The following is a 21640-nucleotide window of genomic DNA, read 5'->3' on the forward strand; positions in this document are numbered from 1 at the left end:
AGAGAAACTTGCAAGTGGTAGTGTTCTCAGTATCTGCTGCCCTCATTTTTCTGGGTGGCAGTGGACATGGGTTGGAATGTGCCGTCCAAGAACCCTGGGTGAGCTACAGCAGTGCATCTTGTCGGTAGTACACATTGCAGACTGAGCATCGGTCGTGGAGGGAGTGAATGTTTCTGCATGTGATGCTAATCAAGTGGGCTGCTTCAGCCAGGATGGTGTCAAGCTTCTTCAACATTGTTGGAACTATACTAATCCAGGATTATTCCATCATACTCCTGACTTGTGCCTTGTAGGTGATGGACAGGCTTTGGAGAATCAGGAGGTCAGTTAGTTACTGCAGTATTCCTAGCTTCTGACTTGGTTTTGTATCCATGGTATTTATGCGGGTATCCAGTTCAGTTTCTGGTCAATGGTGATGCCCAGAATGTTGATAATGGGGGTTTCGATTATGGTAATGCCACTGAATGAGCAGTAGCAATGGTTGGATTCTCTCTTGTTGAAGATGGTCATTGCTTGGCACTTTCATGGTGCAAAAGCTACTTGTTGTATATCGGCCCAAGCCTGAGTGTTGTCCAGGTCTTGCTGCATTTAGATATGGGCTTCTTCATTATTGAGCAGTCACAAATGGTGCTGAATAGAATAGAACATTACATCACAGTACAGGCCCTTCACCCCTTGATGTTATGCCGACCTGTCATACCAATCTCAAGCCCATCTAACCTACACTATTCCATGTACGTCCATATGCTTATCCAATGATGACTTAAATGTACCTAAAGTTGGCGAATCTACTACCGTTGCAGGCAGAGCGTTCCATTCCCTTACTACTCTCTGAGTAAAGAAACTACCTCTGACATCTGTCCTATATCTTTCACCCCTCAATTTAAAGCTATGCCCCCTCATGCTCGCTGTCACCATCCTAGGAAAAAACTCTCCCTATCCACCCTATCTAACCCTCTGATTATTTTATATGTTTCAATTAAGTCACCTCTCAACCTTCTTCTCTTTAATGAAAACAGCCTCAAGTCCCTCAGCCTTTCCTCGTAAGACCTTCCCTCCATACTAGGCAACATCCTAGTAAATCTCCTCTGCACCCTTCCAAAGCTTCCACATCCTTCTTATAATGCGGTGACCAGAACTGTACACAATACTCCAAGTGCGGCCGCACCAGAGTTTTGTACAGCTTCACCATAACCTCTTGGTTCCAGAACTCGATCCCTCTATTAATAAAAGCTAAAACACTGTATGCCTTCTTAACAGCCCTGTCAACCTGGGTGGCAACTTTCAAGGATCTGTGTACGTGGACACCGACATCTCTCTGCTCATCTACACTACTAAGAATCTTACCATTAGCCCTGTACTTTGCCTTCCAATTACTCCTACCAAAGTGCATCACCTCACACTTGTCTGCATTAAACTCCATTTGACACCTCTCAGCCCAGCTCTGCAGCTTATCTGTCTCTCTGCAACCTACAGCATCCTTCGTCACTGTCCACAACTCCACCGACCTTAGTGTCGTCTGCAAATTTACTATCCCATCCTTCTATGCCCTCATCCAGGTCATTTATAAAAATGACAAACAGCAGTGGACCCAACACCGACCCTTGCGGTACACCACTAGTAACTGGTTGCCAGGATGAACATTTCCCATCAACTACCACCCTCTGTCTTCTTTCAGCAAGCCAATTTCCGATCCAAACTGCTATATCTCCCACAATTCCATTCCTCCACATTTTGTACAATAGCCTATTGTGGGGAACCTTATCGAACGCCTTGCTGAAATCCATATACACCACATCAACCGGTTTACTCTCATCTACCTGTTTGGTCACCTTCTCAAAGAACTCAATAAGGTTTGTGAGGCACAACCTTCCCTTCACAAAACCGTGCTGACTATCCCTAATCAATTTATTCTTTTCGAGATGATTATAAATCCTATCCCTTATAACCTTTTCTCACACTTTACCAACAACTGAGGTAAGGCTCACTGGTCTATAATTACCAGGGTTGTCTCTACTCCCCTTCTTGAACAGGGGAACCACATTTGCTATTCTCCAGTCATCTGGCACTATTCCTGTAGACAATGACGAGTTAAAGATCAATGCCAAAGGCTCGGCAATCTCCTCCCTGGCTTCCCAGAGGACCCGAGGATAAATCCCATCCGGCCCAGGGGACTTATCTATCTTCACCCTCTGAAGGATTCCTAATACCACTTCCTTGCGAACCTCAATCCCACCTAGTCTAGTAGCTTGTATCTCAGTATTCTCCTCGACAACATTGTCATTTTCTAGAGTGAATACTGTTGAAAAATATTCATTTAGTGCTTCCCCTATCTCATCTGACTCCACACACAACTTACCACTACTATCCTTGATTGGGCCTAATCTTACTTTCATCATTCTTTTATTCCTTAAATACCTATAGAAAGCCTTTGGGTTTACCCTGATCCTATCCGCCAACAACTTCTCATGTCTCCTCCTGGCTCTTCTGAGCTCTCTCTTTAGGCCTCTCCTGGCTACCTCATAGCCCTCAAGTGCCTTAACTGAGCCTTCACATCTCATCCTAACATAAGCCTTCTTCTTCCTCTTGACCAGAGATTCCACCTCCTTCGTAAACCACGGCTCCCGCACTCTACAGCTTCCTCCCTGCCTGACAGGTACATACTTATCTAGGACACACAGGAGCTTTTCCTTCAATAAGCTCCACATTTCTAATGTGCCCATCCCCTGCAGTTTTTTTTCCCATCCTATGCTCCCTAAATCTTGCCTAATCTCATCGTAATTGCCTTTCCCCCAGCTATAACTCTTGCCCAGTGGTATACACCTATCCCTTTCCATCACTAAAGTAAACATCACAGAATTGTGATCGCTATCACCAAAGTGCTCACCTCCTTCCAAATCTAACATCTGGCCGGGCTCATTACCCAGTACCAAATCTAATATGGCTTCGCCCCTTGTTGGTCTATCTACATACTGTGTCAGGAAGCCCTCCTGCACACACTGGACAAAAACTGACCTATCTATCGTACTCAAACTATAGTGTTCCCAGTCACTCTTGGGATGCAGGCACCATAGGCTAAATCAGCATTTATTGCCCTCCTTAAATGCTCTTTAAACATGGCAGTGAGTTGCCTTTTTGAATCTGCTGAAATCCACGAGGTATTAGTATATATTCCAATTAGGGAAGGAGTTTCAGTGACAATAAAGGAATGGTAAATTTTTAACTTTGCTTCTTGTTTTCTGACCTATGGTTATACAGTGTACAGATGTAATGTAACTTTATTTCTTAATTTCTCTATTCTGTAATTAAGGATTGTACCTAGCTACCTTTGTACCTAAGATGGTGTTGTAAGTGGTGACTTTATAAAGTTTTCACCGTACTTATTTCAGTGCATGTGACAATAAAGCTCATTCATTCGTTCATTCAAATCAATTCCAAATCAGGATGGTGTGAGGCTTAGACAAGAGCTTGCATCATCTGTGAACATATTCCTTCTGAATTTATGATGGAGGGAAGATCACTGATGGAAGTAGCTGAAGATGGTTTGGAGCTAGGACTCTACCCTGAGGAGCTCCTGTAGAGGTGTCCTGGAACTGAGATGAACGATTCACAACTATCTTCCTTTGTGCCAGGTATGATTTCAACCAGCAGAGAACTTGCCCCTTGATTCCCAATGACATCAGTTTTGCTAAGGCTCCTTTGATGTCACATTCAGTCACATGCAACCTTGATGTCAGGGGCAGTGATTCTCACTTCTTCTCTTGAGCTCTGCTGTTTTGCCCATGTTGGGATCCAGGATGCATTAAGGTCAAGGTCTGAGTGGGTCTGATGGAACTCGAACTGAGCAGCATTGCACAGGCTATTGTTGAATGGTGTTTGATACCACTGTTGACGACCTTTCTATCATTTTGGTGCTCATGGAAAACAAAAGTTTATTTTGATTTTGCCCTAGCCCAGAGAAATTTTAAAATAATTCTAAACTGACATTGACCTCTCTGAGACAAAACTATTACATGACTTATAATTATTGTATAAATATTCTGTGCAAGTGCAAGTTTATACAAGCAAAAATGTTAACATAAACCAATACCCAATGACATAAACTGTAATATGCTACACAAAATACAATAATCTAATAATCCACAACATACATGAACTGCATCATATTTGTAACATAATGCAAGCATTGCACTGATCATAAAACTTAACATCTACTATAGACATGATCACATGTCAAACATACCCAATACATCTTAACATTACTCAAACAGTAATACATAAGTATGCTCTAATATTTACCAGAGCCAACTGAGCAATTGAGCTATCAACAACATAGATCTCCATAACGGGCAAAGTCTACAATGCTGTTGATCACTCTTCCATATGACCATGAGATTTTGCTCACTGACCAAAGGCACATCTGGACACTGAAAAATATCCACCATTGGTCACTCCACTTAAATTCAAGTGGAAAAGTGGGCAAACAAATTCCAGCATCCTCTCTGAAAGCAATTTCTCTGGCGCTGCACCCATGACCAAATGTATCATTTTTCTTTGCCTGGACACTGCATCCACTTGCCAAATAGTCAGCTTCCAAAGCAGGTCCCGTTTCCACAACTCAGGTATTGCAGCTGATCTGAAGGAGGACAGGCATAGCATTTTATGAATAAACTGAAGGCCTCATTGAAAAGGGACCAATTGATGTTGGCACATGGGAGGTATTTGTTATAAATCATGCCACATGGTGGCACATCAGCCAACAAGTGGTAGAGTAGTTGGCCGCAGAAATTCTGCTGTAGTACAGTAACAGAAGTGGAAAACAGGAGCCCACAATCTTGGCTTGAGCACCCCTCTCTCTGCCTGAACACCCATGGCTTCAGGATTGGTCAGCTTGGTCAGCTGAGGAAACACAAATCATGGCTGATTTCATCCCAGTGTTAAGAGACTGTCAATGATAAATCAAATTATAATAGAATACAATGCAGTAAAACACATTTACATGATGTAATATATTCTATAATGGACTATTGTTTTCACCGTTGCATGATCAAAGTGTGGCTCATAGTGACCTCCAATCCCATAGTTGACTACTTGGAGATACTCTGCATATGGTTGCTGCACATTTAAGCCAGTAAGATGCGCAATGCGTTGATCCAACTTTCTGATCACTGGATCCACAGTGTCTTTGAGCCAGGCACTGGGAAAGAACACATAAACATATTCATCGTTACCGAAAAAAATAAACAATGAATGATAGCTCCTATTATGTGGTGAGCAAATAGAGAGTAAGCCAAGATAAAGGGATGGAAATGATTGGGAGAAAGGGCTTGAAATGATAACCCAAATATCAAATTATGATATTTGAAACCTTCCCAAAAACTGAAGGAATAAAACATGAATTGTTGAAAAAAGTAATTGATGATCAAAACTTACATTATCAATGAAATAGTTCACTGTTAACAAAAGAGCTTACATTTCTATTGTACAGTCACAATGTAATTCAGAGTCAATTCATTACTTTTGAAGTGATTCAGTTTTATGTTAGTGAAGATGCGGCAGACTTCAATTTCAATGTTTTTTTACATCCTTCCTCTGTATTCCACCACCACTTGCAGCAGCAAAGGTTTTTGCTGTTTTGGGCCCCACTTTGCAATGGTCTTTCTGAATCTGTTTTGCCACCTTGTTCCTCTCCTTTAACAGCCTTTCCATTCTTAGGTTTTTGAGCAGGTCTCTCCAAATCTCCCATATATTCCCATCCCTGCTCCTATGAAGTGTGTCAGGTTGAAACTGCCCTGAGATTTGTGCTCCTGTTCCTACCAGCCTATGATTTTTCTTGACATGAAAATCACTGGAGTGAAATTGCATGTATCTGTTACAAAATCCAATAACCCCAGGTGTTTTTAAACAATCTTCTCAACTTATCCTGACACTAGCATAGCATATTCCTTGGATTCTCTATTCCTGAACTTAGTTTAAAATTGTATCACTTAGTTGATCTTGTCTTTTGCTGCAAAAATGCATCTCTTCCATTAAACTGCATCTGCCATGTGTTTGCCCATCTCTCCAGTCTGTCTGTATTCTTCTTAAATCTCTCTACCTCAAAATTGGTGGCATCTGTGAAACAATTGTGGATATTTGAATTCTACCTGCTAGAATTATACAATACTGTTTTTCAAAAACTAAAAAGTAATAGAACAAAACTTCTGAGATAGCCTTTCATTTTTTTTAGTATTCATTCACAGGATATGGGCATCACTGGCCAGGTTAGCATTTACTGTCAATTTATTAGGGCAGTTAAGAGTCAACCCCACTGCTGTGGACCTGAAGTCACACGTAGGCCAGAGCAGATAAAGATGGTAAATTTCCATCCCTAAAGGTCATTAGTGAACCGCATTTTTTTATATGACAACCAACACATGGTCACCATTAGACCAGCCTTGTAGTAAATTCAAATTTCACCATCTGCCATGTTGGGATTCAAACCCATGGCCCCAGAACATTGGCTGGGGCTTAAGATTATTTGTCCATTGACTACTATCTTTCCACCACTGCCTCCCTCAAATGGGATGGGATTGAATCACCGCAAATATTAGCTACTCCTATTCATTTCAGGATTTCAGAATCATAATATTTTACTTTGCAAATGCAATATCCACTTTACAAATTCCCAGAGCTCCAGCAATGAGCAATGCATAAGGTAGCCTCTGGCAAGGTGGAAGAAGATATAAGAGGTTAAAAAGGAGAATTTTTTAAAAAATGCAGTTAAGCTGACAACATATATTGAATTTAACATTAGCTGACAGCCAATCTGAATCATCAAAGTAAGATCAAAGTGAAGGCAAGCAAAGACAGTGGCAAACTAACCCATTGATAGGTCAGAAATGTAATTGGAGGCTCATTGACAGAGTTTACCTTTTACTGATCCGATACTCCACGGCAGTCTGGACCTCTCCAGAGGCCACTACTGATCTCCGCAACTGTTAACCCAAGGAAAAAGTGTCAGTGCACTTGAAATCATTCAGTCAGCAATCAAATCCGACATTAAAACCGAAAGAACTGTGGATGTTATAAGTCAGGAAGGAAAACAGAAAGTGCTAGAAAAGCTCAGCAGGTCTGGCGGCAGCTGTGGAGAGAAATCAGATTTAACATTTTGGGTCCATTGACCCTTCCTAGAATCAAAATCCTATGCTGAATTACCTGAAATGTTAGCCATTCATAGTCTTATTAAACAATCACAGGTGGAAAGTTTTAAAAACTCTTTACTTACAAAAATACTCTACTTTCAAAAACTTTCATTTGATCAATTTCTTGGTTTTGAGAAGAAAACAGATGACAGTTTGGTTCCGTCAGTCACTAACACTTTCACAGTGAATGCGCAATGAACTCAGCGTTAGAGCAAGATGCAATAGTTGAATAATGACAATGACTTACATTTAAGTGGGGGCTGCAGTCAAGCCAGCCAAATACAGAAAGCCAGCATTCAGAGGGAGCCACAGGGACAACTGAGTGCTGAGGCAGGCTGCTGGAGAGGTCCACCTCAGTTCTGCAGGACTTATCCCAGTAACAATAAAATCAGTACGGTTCTCCTGCACCTCACTCTCTGACGTGCCCTCAGTCCCCACACTTGCCAAGTTATCTCCCCTACCAAACACCAATGGCACTCCATGCTAATCTATAATTCTTCTTTCATAGATCATAGAATCCCTACAGTGTGGGAACAGGCCCTTCGGCCCAACAACAACCCTCAGAGTATCTCAGCCAGAACCCAAACCTGTAATCCACTCATCCCTGAGCACTATAGGCAATCCACCTCGCCTGCCCATCTTTGGACTATGGAAGGAAACTGGAGCACCCAGATGAAACCCACGCAGACACGGGGAAAATGTGCAAACTCCACACAGACAGTCGCCTGAGGATGGAATCAAGCCTGGGTCCCTGGCGCTGTGAGGCAGCAGAGCTAACCACTGAGCCACCGTGCCACCCTGCCCATTCACTAACTATGTGGAATGAATGAACTCTATACTAACATCAATTTTAAAAAATTTAAGAGAGGCCATTGATTGACAACTTGCCACTTAAAAATACAACTCCTTTCCTTACAGATCGGTTGAGGTGTCAACCATTCAGAGAGCCAAGAACGCGTAATGAAGATTGGCTAAGAGTTCAGGCATCAACTAATCTGTTGAAACAGCTGAACCCCAGGGAAAACACTGATTGATTGACAACTCTGGCTCTCTGTTCTATGTCACTAATTGCACAATATTTATTTGTACAAGATAGAGAGGTTTCGAGTGCTTGCAGGTTCTATTCTTGACACTTCCATGGGCCAGAACTAAAGGTTAGTCTGACTCCATGAAAGTTGTGGGTGACTAGCATATACTTATACACACTGTGGAAACTGTCGAGTGCAGGCACTTGCAGCAGGCTACAATAGTGCAAATCGGAAACCCTGGGAATGGGGTTAAAAATCCCAGAATTATGTCCTGGCCAAGGCTTTCATCTCTCTATGGAGTTTCTCTGACTCCACAAAACCTCATCTCCTGGTGGTCATTTATAAAACATCTCTGGCCAGAATATTTTTGAACAGACACAGAAAATGCTGGAGAAACTCAACAAGTCTGGCAGCTTCTGTGGGAGAGCAACAAAACTAATTACGAAGAGTCATACCAGACTCAAAACATTAACTGTTTCTTCCTCCACAGATGCTGCCAGACCTACTGAGTTTCCCCAGTGTTCTTCGTGTTGATTTCGGATATCCGGAATCTGCAGGATTTTGCATTAATTTTCAAATAATTGGTTTTCCTCTGATTGCAGTATATTTAATTAGGTGTTGTCACCTTTTCTTGCCACAATGTGGCTTAAGTAACAAATCATGACAGAAGTGGGGCACACGCATTTGCTCTGGAAACTTAGTTTCACGAGGCAATTTGATTGTTTTAAATAAAAATGCTGATATTGCATCTATAAAGCAATGACAAAGTTTTTCTACCAATCTGCACATGTGCTTGACTTCATGCTACCTCTGACCCAAATAAATTGTACTGCATGGTTAATGGGTTCTAACCATTGCGTAAGAACACGTAAGAACAGTGGAGTCAAGTGATTTTTTTTTATTCATTCATGGGATGTGAACATCATTGGCTAGGCCAGCATTTATTGCCCATCCCTAATTGCTCAGAGGGGAGTTAGGAGTCAACAACTTTACCATGGATCTGGAGTCACATGTAGACCAATCCAGGTAAGGATGGCAACTTCCTTCTCTGAAGGACATTAGTGAACCAGATAGGTTCATGGTCATCATTAGACTTGTAATTCCAGATTTTCTTCTATTGAATTCAAATTCCACCATCTGGTCCCAAGAACAATGTCAGGGTGTCTGGATGAACAGTCCAGTGATAATGCCACAAGGCCATCACCTCCCTCTATGTTATGTGGTAGACTGGTATGACAGAGTGGCTTTAGGCAAAATTGGTGCTATATGTGAATGGGGAATTGTGGTCAATTCTGTTTGAAACTGAACTTGGCAATGCTTACAGATAGACCTGACCTGAAGCAATGTGGCTAAGAGCGGCAGGATGTCTTGACTAGTGGCTGTTCAACAGTATGGCCAATAACGTTGGGACATGGAGTTAACAGGTTTTGGTGGAGGGGGGGTGGTTTCAGTGAAGTACAGCAGGTATACATCTTCACACGGGAAGTACCGTGAAGCATGGAGTTTCAAAACTGGTCGTAGATGCAAGAAATATTGGAAATATGCTGTATCTGTGGAGCTATAACAGCTGCAAACCATTCGTCTCGATTAGAGAAGGATAAGGGAAAATGAATTGGAGCATTGAATAGTTTGCACTGGTGGTTGTGTCATCAGCTTTTTTGACGCCCTTCTGAATCTAGAAGTAAATGCCGAATGGAAGTCCAGTAAGATCACATTATGAGTGCTCTGGCTATCTTTCAGCTGATTCTGCATCACACCTTCCCAGATGTTAACACACTCAACCACAGAGCTGAACTACAGGAGAACTACAATTGACATTAGGGTTCCATGGCTTATTGCAGGAGGGCAACAATTGGACCATGCTTCATCATATTCTAGAGGCACGTAGTTAAAGATTCTGAGGTGTACAATGACAGGGTAATCTCTGGGCCAAAGCTGACAGTCAATCATTTGGATACAATATTGACCTAGGAGCTGCACTCTCACAGAACTTAATTCCTCCAGGAGAAGGTGAGCAATGTTGGAAAAAAAACCTCAAAACAGGCTTTAGGTAAAGAACTAAATGAGAGTTTCCTACTAAGATGTGATGATGCCATGATAGAAACATTGCGTAGTTTGTCTCCTGCAGAAATATGCACAATATCCAGGAAAGATTGTCTTTTTTGATTGGAGTTCTTCCGTGGACAGGAAAACAATAAGGTCTTATCTTCCATAGGCTTCTCAACCCAAAGTTACATTCATGCAAGACAAGTGCTAGGCAATGACCATCTCAGAAGAGAGTCTATCATTCTCCCTTGACATTCAATGGCATTACCATTATTGAATCCATCACCATTAACTTTCTAGGAATTACGTGACCAGAAATGTAACAGGACAAGCCATATAAACACTGTGGTTACACGAGCAAGTTACACGGGTGCGTGACACATTATCTAACATCTCAAAACCTATTCACCATCAACAAGGATAAGTTAGGAATGTGATGGAATACTCCCCATTGCCTGGATGAGTGCAGCTCCAACGACGCTCAGGAAGCTCAGCACCATCCAGGAAAAACCAGCTCGCCTTATCTGCACCTCATCCACCACCAGTGCATAGTCACTGCATGGTTCACCAACTTGCTACAATTCCTAAGACAGCACATTCCAAACCTTTGATCTAGGCAAGCGTAGCAGATGCATGGGAATACCAGCATGTTGCTCTCCAAGCCCTGACTTGGAATGAAATCATTGTTCCTTCACTGTCATTTGGTCAATATCCTGGAATTCCATTCCTCACAGCAATGTGGCTGCACATTCACACATAGAATGAGAGTTTAAGAAGGCAGCAGTTCACTTGCTTCTCAAGGGCTTTGAGAAATGCATAACATTCCTGGCTGTGCAGATAAACAGATAGTAAAACATATCCCATTTTCCTGTTTGAGAATTCATTCTGTGTACAAGATGAACAGCAGCTGAGATTCCCTCTGCCATGTATGGGCTCTGTCTGAAAGGAGATTATGTCTTCACAAAGTTGTCTTCCTTCATTAAACAACCTCAAAGCCTTGACTGCAACTTACTCAGATTTATAGTCATCTTCCAAACCGTAGTAAAAACAAAATACATCAGATGCTGGAGCAAAATCAAGAGGGCAACTAGTGGTATTGTCACTGGACTGTTTATACAGATAACGTTCAGGGGACCCTGGTTCAAATCCTGCCAGTGGTTAGCACTGCTCCTCACAGCGCCAGGGACCCAGGTTTGATTCCACCCTCGGTGGACTGTCTGTGTGGAGTTTGCACATTCTCCCTGTGTCTGTGTGGGTTTTCTCTGGGTGCTCCGGTTTCCTCCCACTGTCCAAAGCTGTGCAGGTTAGGTGGATTGGCCTATAGGGAGATGGGTCTGGGTGGGATGCTCTGAGGGTCGGCATGGACTTGTTGGGCCAAGGGGCCTGTTTCCACACTGTAGGGATTCTATGATTTTTCTATGATGTGGAGTTTGCACATTCTCCCTCTGTCTGTGTGGGTTTCCTCTCGCAGTCCAAAAATGTTCAGGTTAGGTGAATTAGCTGTGCTCAATTGTCCAGGGATGTGCAAGTTAGGTGAATTAATCATGGGAAAATTCAGGGATAGGGTAGGGGTAGATATGGGCTGGATGTTCTTCACCAGGTTGGTGCAGACTTGATGGGCCAAATGGCCTACATTTGTACTGCCAGGATTCTACGAAAAGGAGCTGGATAGTGTGCTAACTCTACCACACCACTCAGATCATTGTGTGATTTCTTGAAATCAGAAAAGATATTCCACAGTTTGCTTAATGGGTTCCAAATGTCAAGCCAGATTGAATGCAAAATGAATCTGGAAATAATAAGGAACGGACGTGATTCACTAAAAACTTTTCATTCCAGTCAAACATTTTCCTTTCGTTACAATATAAAGTCATGCATCAGCTGATGTGATTGAGGATCCCCACTCTAGCACAGCAGTGTCTGCCACATTTGCTGTAAAGGAGATAGTGGGATAAGAAGCTACACATTTCTCTTTCTTGTTTTCTCTTTCTCTGTCTCCTTCTCAGGTAGTTGACTTTTGTGTTTCTGATCACCTCTCCCAAAGCCACTCCAAAGAGGCAACCTGCTGCAGAATTAGCCATCAGTGACTGCTTCCCATTTGTCAGTACCAAAGTCCTTCATCTTCATATCTCACTTTCAGGTGTCCTCATTTTTGAGATAAGGTGCCCAGGAGGTTATAATCCAGCAATCAGTTCTCTGTACAGGAGGTCTTTGGGCCAAACAGTCATTTATCTGCAGAATATGGCAGAACCAGAGCAGCTACCATTAGCTAAGGAATGAGAGTACGGAATTAGCTCACTCTAGGTCCTCTGAGTTCGTCATCATGTCCTGTAAGAGGCCCTGAAGATACAGCTGAGATAGGCCATTCACCATCCTGGCTCAGAAACATACTGCCATACCTTCAATGTCAATGGGTCAAAATCCTGGAACTCCCTCTCTAAAACTACTGGGAGTTGACCTTCACCAAAAGGACTGCAACAGTAAAGAAGGCAGCTCATCACCACCTTCTCAAGGGCAGTTGGGGATGGGAGATAATGGCTGGTCCAGTCAATACCTCTCACATCCCCTGAATGAATAAAAGCAATATGAAATAACTCCATAGAGGCTGGTGACCAATCACCAAGTCACCCTTTAATTACGTACGTAGAGTCCTTGACACTGATCTAGCTCCCTCAGAGCCAGCTCTCAGGGCGAACAGAACCCCTGACACTCCTGTTCTTATCTGTCAGCCAGGGCTCCCTGATTGGGCCAGGTTAACAGCCTCAATCAGGGAACTATATTCTATGAGGTCTACCTGACTGATCTCTTTATAATCACAACACAAACCTTGGCACAGGGAGAGCAGAGTTGAGATGGGAATGGTTGGTCTAAATATTCACAGAACATTTGTTGCAACAGCATTGACATTCAATTCTGTAAAAACAGCCAAAGCACATGTTTTAGAGATAATGGGAACTGCAGATGCTGGAGAATCTGAGATAACAAAGTGTGGAGCTAGATGAACACAGCAAGCCAAGCAGCATCTTCGGAGCACAAAAGCTGACGTTTGGGGCTTTTTCTGATGAAGGGTCTCGGCCCAAAACGTCAGCTTTCCTGCTCCTCTGATGCTGCTTGGCCTGCTGGGTTCATCCAGCTCCACACTTTGTTATCTCTATTAAATTGCGTGTTTTTGTCACTGGCACACACCACCAAGATGGAACAAATCTTTCTGAATACCAATAGTTGTTTGAAACTTGTGTGTTCATTAACTGTGAAAACTGTATCTTTGCAATAATTGCAGTGATTCTAGTTAAAAGTGCACAGGCATCTTGGGAACTAAAAATACTCTAATACAAACAAATACTAATGCAACTGGTATTCCCCGGCCTCGTCTCTTTCAGCCACTCCCTCATTTTTTAGCTTCACAATTGAGAGGCTGTGGTCAATTCTGTCTGCCAAAGACTGGAAATCTCCTAAAGCAGGCTGATGCCTTTGTATGGAAGTAACTTTAAAGTTTGGACTGAATACAGTTACCAGACTCATTGCTTTAAAGTGATAGTCACCACACTATGTATATATATTTATATATTTAAATTAAATCGTTAATGTTTGAAATATTCCAAGGCAAGTTATAAAGGTGTTATTAAACAAAATCTGACACTGAGTCACACAATGAGAAATTGAGGTGGATGACCAAAATCCGGTCAAAAATATTGTTTCGAAGAGCATTTTAAAGAAGGGGAGAGAGACAGAGAGAGGAGAAGTGTGGGGGTAATTCCAGACCTTAGGGCCCAGCTAACAGTGATCAAGCAATTAAAATCCAATTAAAATTAAAATTAAAATCAAGAGATCAGAATTGGAGGAGTCCTGAGATGCTGCCAGACCTGCTGAGCTTTTCCAGCAACGTCTGTTTTTGTTTCTGATTTGCATTATCCGCAGCTTTTTTGGCTTTTATTTAATATTTTCCAGTGTACCTCAAAATATCATTGCCAACAAACAACAGTATGAGGGAAAGAAAAGCCGAAAGCTAAACATTCCCTCCAGCTGTATTATACTATTAGTGTGGAATGTGTTGTTAACTGAACATCACTGACAAAACGATAAGTTCACACTGCTAAAAATGTGCACTTAGGCAAAATGAACAAGGATAAGGTATGTTTGCACATGGAAATATCTTTTTTTTTCCTCCTAAATGTGTAAAAGAGCTTGCCATAAAAGGATTTTATTTTGGGATTGATAAATGTAACGGAATACAATACACCACTTTGCTAATCCCAGGCAAAATTTGCTGCCTCCTTGCTCAAATCTGCATAAATCTTCACCTTGATAACTCTACATTTGTTTAAAATGGATGTTTGGAGTGAAAAGTAAAGGACAGTCTCTGAGTCTCTTACACACTAGTGAATGAAGACAGACAGGCAGTTGCAGCAAGAAACTAAGAAGGCAAACAGCCTTCATTGCAAGAGGATAATAAAATGTGAGGCTGGATGAACACAGCAGGCCAAGCAGCATCTCAGGAGCACAAAAGCTGACGTTTCGGGCCTAGACCCTTCATCAGAGAGGGGGATGGGGGGAGGGAACTGGAATAAATAGGGAGAGAGGGGGAGGCGGACCGAAGATGGAGAGTAAAGAAGATAGGTGGAGAAGGTGTGGGTGGGGAGGTAGGGAGGGGATAGGTCAGTCCAGGGAAGACGGACAGGTCAAGGAGGTGGGATGAGGTTAGTAGGTAGCTGGGGGTGCGGCTTGGGGTGGGAGGAAGGGATGGGTGAGAGGAAGAACCGGTTAGGGAGGCAGAGACAGGTTGGACTGGTTTTGGGATGCAGTGGGTGGGGGGGAAGAGCTGGGCTGGTTGTGTGGTGCAGTGGGGGGAGGGGATGAACTGGGCTGGTTTAGGGATGCAGTGGGGGAAGGGGAGATTTTGAAACTGGTGAAGTCCACATTGATACCATATGGCTGCAGGGTTCCCAGGCGGAATATGAGTCACCTCCCAGTCGCAAACCATTTCCACACCTCCCAGTCGCAAACCATTTCCACACCTCCCAGTCGCAAACCATTTCCACACCTCCCAGTCGCAAACCATTTCCACTCACCTCCCAGTCGCAAACCATTTCCACTCCCCCTCCCATTCTCTTGATGAAACATTATCTCTTCATTGCAAGAAGATTTGAGTTCAGAATAAGGATATCTCACTGCAGTTATACAGAGCCTTGATGACACCACAACTGGACATCAGTGTACACTTATGGTTTTCCCACCTCAGAAAAGATATACCATAGACGGAGTGCAGTGGAAGGACACAAGGCTTATACAGAGGGTGGCAGGGCTGACCTATGGGCAGAGAGATTGGTCTGATTGGGGTGGTATTCATTAGTTTCGAAGGATGAAAGGGGATTTGATTAAAACATGTAAAATTCTAACAGGGCTGGAAGGCAAGATGCAGGGACGATCGGGGACACAATCTCAGGATATGGGGTGGACTAAGGACGAAGATAAGGAAATACTTCTCCAGTGAAAGGGTGGTAAACCTTTGAAATTCACCACCACAGAAGACTGTGGAGTCAAGTCACTGAATATATTCAAGAAAGAAATAGGTAATAATACAAATAGATAATAACGTGGGTGAAAAAGGTCATCAACAAGGCATATGGTGTAGTTGCCTTCATCAGCCAGGGCATTGAGTTTAAAAATTGGCAGGCAATGTTGCAGCATTGTAGAACCTTAGTCAGGCCATATTGGAATATTGTGTTCAACTCTGGTTCCCACGTTACCAGAAGGATGTCATGGCTTTCGAGAGGATACAGAAAAGAATTACGAGGATGTTGTCTGATATGGAGGGCATTAGCTACAAAACAAGGTTGGAGAAACTTGCGTTGTTCTCACTGGAACAATGGAGGTTGAGGGGCAACCTGATGGCGGTCTACAAGATTATAAAGGGCATGAACAGAGTGGGCACTCAGAAGCTTTTTCCCAGGGTGGAAGAGTCAGTTACCAGGGGGCATAGGTTTAAAGGTGATGTATGAGGCAAGTCATTTACAGAGGGCAGTGGGTGCCTGGAGCTTGCTGCCAGGGGAGGTAGTGGAAGCAGGTATGATAGTGACTTTTAAAGGTAGTCTTGACAAGTACATGAATAAATGGGAATAGAGGAATACGGCCCTCAGGAGGGTAGGGGCTTTTAGTTTTATGGGCAGCAAGTCGGTGCAGGCTTGGACGGCCAAAGGGCCTGTTCCTGTGCTGTAATTTTCTGTGTTCTTTATAATCGTTTAGATTTTAAAGGCATCAAGGGGTACAGTGAGAAAAGGGAAATCTGTCATGGAAATAGAGAGCTAGTCATGAACATACTGAATAGCGGAGAAGTCTTGAAGGGCCGACTGGCCTACTGGCCCATGGGGGCAGATTGAGAGGGGTAAACTGGGTGAATGGTGGGCTGGAAGGCGTCAGTCAGGTTGGTAATCAGGAGTGGCAAGGGTGGGGTTTGGAAGGGAGAGATCATGGCTTTGGAGAGGCGGGAGCATAGGGGGTGGGTGTTGGGGGTGCGGTAGGTGGAGGAATCAGGGTGAAACCTGTAAATGCACCTGTACCTTGAACTCTGTCCAAAAATACAAACAGAAACTGGGCAATCTGACTAGACGTTCAGAGATAGTAAGAACTGCAGAGGCTGGAGAATCTGAGATAACAAGGTGTAAAGTGGATGAACACAGCAGGCCAAGCAGCATCAGAGGAGCAGGAAAGCTGGCATTTCGGGCCTAGACCCTTCAGTTTTCCTGTTCCTCTGATGTTGCTTGGCCTGCCGTGTTCATCCAGCTCTACACCTTGTTATCTCCAAATCTGACTAGAGTTGTCTGCTTTTCCCTGAAAATGTACAATTTGGCACTCAAAGGCAGATATGTTGGAAATCATGTATTTCCTCATCGAGTGCTGGAAAACCTTTTTCATTCTATCTTTATCGCTATGTGGGGATCTGTGATAATGGAATTCAATGGCTGGCTATGACTAGACTGCACCACGTAGATAGGAGGTAATGATTTGTGATTTTCTTTCTTTGTTTGTGCTTATAGATATTTTGTTATCGATCATAACGAGCTTCTAATGTATAACAACCTCTCAGTTTATCTGAAATCAATGTTCCCCCAGTACATATAGTAGCATAATGACTGACCATTCAGACACATGGGCCAATGTTTAGATTATGAGACGATAAGAATTAGGAACAGGAGTTGCTATTCAGTCCCCAGAACCTGCCCTGTTTTCAGTAGGATCATGGCTGATCCAACATTCCTCACATCCACCTTCCTGCCTTTTCCCCGTGCCCCCGCTGATCAGAATCTATCTATCTCAGCCTTAATTATACACAAGGATTCTGCCCCCACAGCTCTCTGCGGCAAGGTGTTCCAAACTCTCACAATCCTCTGAGGGAAGAATTTCCTCCTCATCCCATTCTTAAATTGGCACCCCTTTATTCTGAGACTATGCTCTCGCCCGTTGTGGGGAGGATGGGAGAAGCACCCTCTCGGCACTTATCCTGTCAAGCCTCTTAAGAATCCAAAGTATTTCAATGAGATCACTTCTTATTCTTCTAAACACAATGACTAGACACCCAACCTGTTTACCTTTGCCCCTAAAACAATTCCGCCACACCCGGGCTCATCCTAATAAATCCGCTGTGAACTGCTTCCAGTCAAGTGATTTCTTAATTAAAAAGGACCAAAACTGCCCACAGTACACCAGCTGTGGTCGCAGCAGCACCTTGTACAGTTGCAGTAAGACTTCCTTATTCTTATGCTGCAACGCCCTTGAAATAAGGGCCAATATTCTGTCCACCTTCTCAGTTATCTGCTGCACCTACATACTAACTTTCTGCATTTCATGAACAAGTTCCTTTGTGTTGCAATTATGCGCAGTTTCCCTCGATTTAAATTATATTATGCTCTTTCGTTCTCCTGTCCAAAATGAATAACTTCACATTTTCCCACACTATACTGCCTTTGCAAAATTTTTGCATACTTACTTAACTGACAAAGATCTCTCTTGTAAAATATTTGTATCCCTCTCACAACCTGCCTTTCCACCTATTTTAGTGTCATCTGCAAATTTGGCCACAGTACATTCACTTACTTCCTCCAAGTCACAAATATATCTTGTAAACAGTTGTGGACCCACCACTGTGTCCTGTGGAACCCCATAGGTTAAAAGTCGTCAACCTGAAAAAGAACCCCTTATCCCCAGTCTGTTTCCTTCCTTTGAGCCAATTTACTATTTCCAACACCATGCGCTCTTATGACCTAACTTTTTGTGAGGTATCTTATTGAATACCTTCTGGGAGTCTAAATACAACACATCTACTGGTTCCCCTTTAGTTCAGACTTCCTCAAAAAACACTACTAAATTAGTCAGGTACATTAAGTCATGTTAGAACATAGAGCATAGAACAGTACAGCACAGTACAGGCCCTTTGACCCACAATGTTGTGATGACCTATTATGCTACTAAGATCAAGATGTGATTCTGATTAACATGATTTTCCCAAATGCTCTACTATTATTTCCTGAATAATTGATTCCAATATTTTTCTTGCAATAGACGTTAGGCTAATCAACCTAAGAGCTACTATAATTTTCTTGCTGAGGGGTCGTACTGGCTACACAAATTACAAATTCGCTTTGCCATTAAATCTGGGAAATAATCCATAGTTTCAAAGTGATGGCAAGTCCTCCATTCTTTAAAATCAAAACATTGCTGGCACTAAGAAGCACATTTTAAGCCAATTTTTGATTAGTCCATGATTAAAGACAATAGATCTGCTGAAACCAAATGAGAAAAATGACCACACAAGGTTTGGAGGTTAAACAATTTCATTGCTGTTTTAACATATTCAGATAAGGATAGCGAGGGCCATCTTTTCCTACTTCAGGGAAATGCCAACTGTTAATGTGCAGCAATTCACCAGTGCCAAGACAAGACAAGAAGCCAAACATTTTATCACAAAATCTCTCAGGAACTTCCCATTGTTTGCTCCCATAATTTGTTTATAAATGCTGGCTACAGATAAATCCCCAGTTAAGTAATTTTTGATTTTCCTTTTTTCATTCACAGGATGAGGGTGTTACTGGCTAAGCAGCATTTACTGCCCATCCCTAATTGCCCAGAAGAGTCAATCACATTGCTCTGGATCTGGAGTCACATGTAGGCCAGACCAGGTAAGAATGGTAGTTTCCTTCCCAAAAGGACATTAGTGAACTAGGTGGGTTTTTCCTCCGAACAATTGACAATGGATTCACAGTCATCATTAGATTCTTAATTCTAAATATTTATTGAATTCAAATTCCATTACCTAATGTGGCAGGATTCAAACTCAGGCCCACCAGAACATTATTAACAATCCAGTGATAATACCACTAGGCCATCACCTTTTGTTGACATTTATTAAGGAAGGAACGTGATCAGGATTGTACAAATAGAACAAACTAACAGCAACTAACATCATAACTTCCCGGTTTTCTACCAATAGGGCAACAGGATCATTTAACATCTAAACTTGTACAAAAATCAACTTCTCTAACAATGCAGCACCCTGCCAGAACTGCTACATTTGTCTGGGCTATGAGCTCAAGTCTAATTACAAGGCTTGAACTGCAGATCTTGCGTGCATGCGTTCATTGATTGTGTCCAAACATTGAGGTACCATACTCGAAGATCGAGAACAATGGGTTAACAGGCCTGTTTCACAAGGCCCCTTTCTACTCTGCAAATTACATCCTGATGATAATGTGTATGGGATACCACTACTTTGAATTTATACTTAGCTACCATGCACATCATCATTAGGCTACATGAATCCAATTTGTTATCGAAATCTTGATTACTGGGCTATAACAAGATTTTGTGGATGATATCTTGCCAGAAATTGGTGAACAAGCTGACTGCATGCATCAAGGCAAAGAAGCAGACGTGTCATAAAGAGGAATATTATCCCACATAGTTCTGGTTTGTATTACTGTCTTATTATCAACACTGGAACAGCTGGAAAAACAATATTTTGTTTTCTCTGTCGTCAGTAGCAACAGAATTTCCTCTTAGCTGCCAAAGGCTGTTTTGCCAAGAAGATCCAATCTGTAAATTCTCTTTGTCAATAATGGCATTAATATTGCAATTTTAATCTTGCTTCCCTCTTCCATTGAGCAATCCCTGTTACGCTGCTGTCTGTTATATTATGGCCCCTATCCTATGAATGAATAACAAAATAGATTACTCAACAATGTGGAAAATGAACGGCAAGCTAGTTCACTTTCAATCATCAACAAAGATTATCCCTGCAGGAGTTCCTCAGAGTAATAGAACATAGAACATAGAACATAGAACAGTACAGCACAGAACAGGCCCTTCAGCCCACAATGTTGTGCTGACCATTGATCCTCATGTATGCACCCTCAAATTTCTGTGACCATATGCATGTCCAGCAGTCTCTTAAATGACCCCAATGACCTTGCTTCCACAACTGCTGCTGGCAACGCATTCCATGCTCTCACAACTCTCTGCGTAAAGAACCTGCCTCTGACATCCCCTCTATACTTTCCACCAACCAGCTTAAAACTATGACCCCTCGTGCTAGCCATTTCTGCCCTGGGAAATAGTCTCTGGCTATCAACTCTATCCATGCCTCTCATTATCTTGTATACCTCAATTAGGTCACCTCTCCTCCTCCTTTTCTCCAATGAAAAGAGACCGAGCTCAGTCAACCTCTCTTCATAAGATAAGCCCTCCAGTCCAGGCAGCATCCTGGTAAACCTCCTCTGAACCCTCTCCAAAGCATCCACATCTTTCCTATAATAGGGTGCCCAGAACTGGACGCAGTATTCCAAGTGCGGTCTAACCAAAGTTTTATAGAGCTGCAACAAGATCTCATGACTCTTAAACTCAATCCCCCTGTTAATGAAAGCCAAAACACCATATGCTTTCTTAACAACCCTGTCCACTTGGGTGGCCATTTTAAGGGATCTATGTATCTGCACACCAAGATCCCTCTGTTCCTCCACGCTGCCAAGAATCCTATCCTTAATCCTGTACTCAGCTTTCAAATTCGACCTTCCAAAATGCATCACCTCGCATTTATCCAGGTTGAACTCCATCTGCCACCTCTCAGCCCATCTCTGCATCCTGTCAATGTCCCGCTGCAGCCTACAACAGCCCTCTACACTGTCAACGACACCTCCGACCTTTGTGTCGTCTGCAAACTTGCTGACCCATCCTTCAATTCCCTCGTCCAAGTCATTAATAAAAATTACAAACAGTAGAGGCCCAAGGACAGAGCCCTGTGGAACCCCACTCACCACTGACTTCCAGGCAGAATATTTTCCTTCTACTACCACTCGCTGTCTTCTGTTGGCCAGCCAATTCTGTATCCAAGCA

The 21640-nt window shown here is 42.7% G+C and overlaps 1 protein-coding gene across 2 annotated transcripts in view; it reads right to left on the reverse strand.

Annotated features, from left to right (window-relative positions):
• Positions 1 to 21640, reverse strand: part of p4ha3 (prolyl 4-hydroxylase, alpha polypeptide III) — an 83704-nt gene that overhangs the window by 16376 nt on the left and 45688 nt on the right. For both annotated transcript variants that reach the window (XM_059646766.1, XM_059646767.1), the window contains exons 8-9: positions 6913 to 6977; positions 5038 to 5197 (exon numbers count right to left, since the gene is read on the reverse strand). In XM_059646766.1, coding sequence (XP_059502749.1) covers positions 5038 to 5197; positions 6913 to 6977 — 225 coding nt within the window. The remainder of the gene's footprint in view (positions 1 to 5037; positions 5198 to 6912; positions 6978 to 21640) is intronic.

The sequence above is a fragment of the Stegostoma tigrinum genome, chromosome 6, assembly GCF_030684315.1.
Source record: "Stegostoma tigrinum isolate sSteTig4 chromosome 6, sSteTig4.hap1, whole genome shotgun sequence".
NCBI lineage: Eukaryota > Metazoa > Chordata > Chondrichthyes > Orectolobiformes > Stegostomatidae > Stegostoma > Stegostoma tigrinum.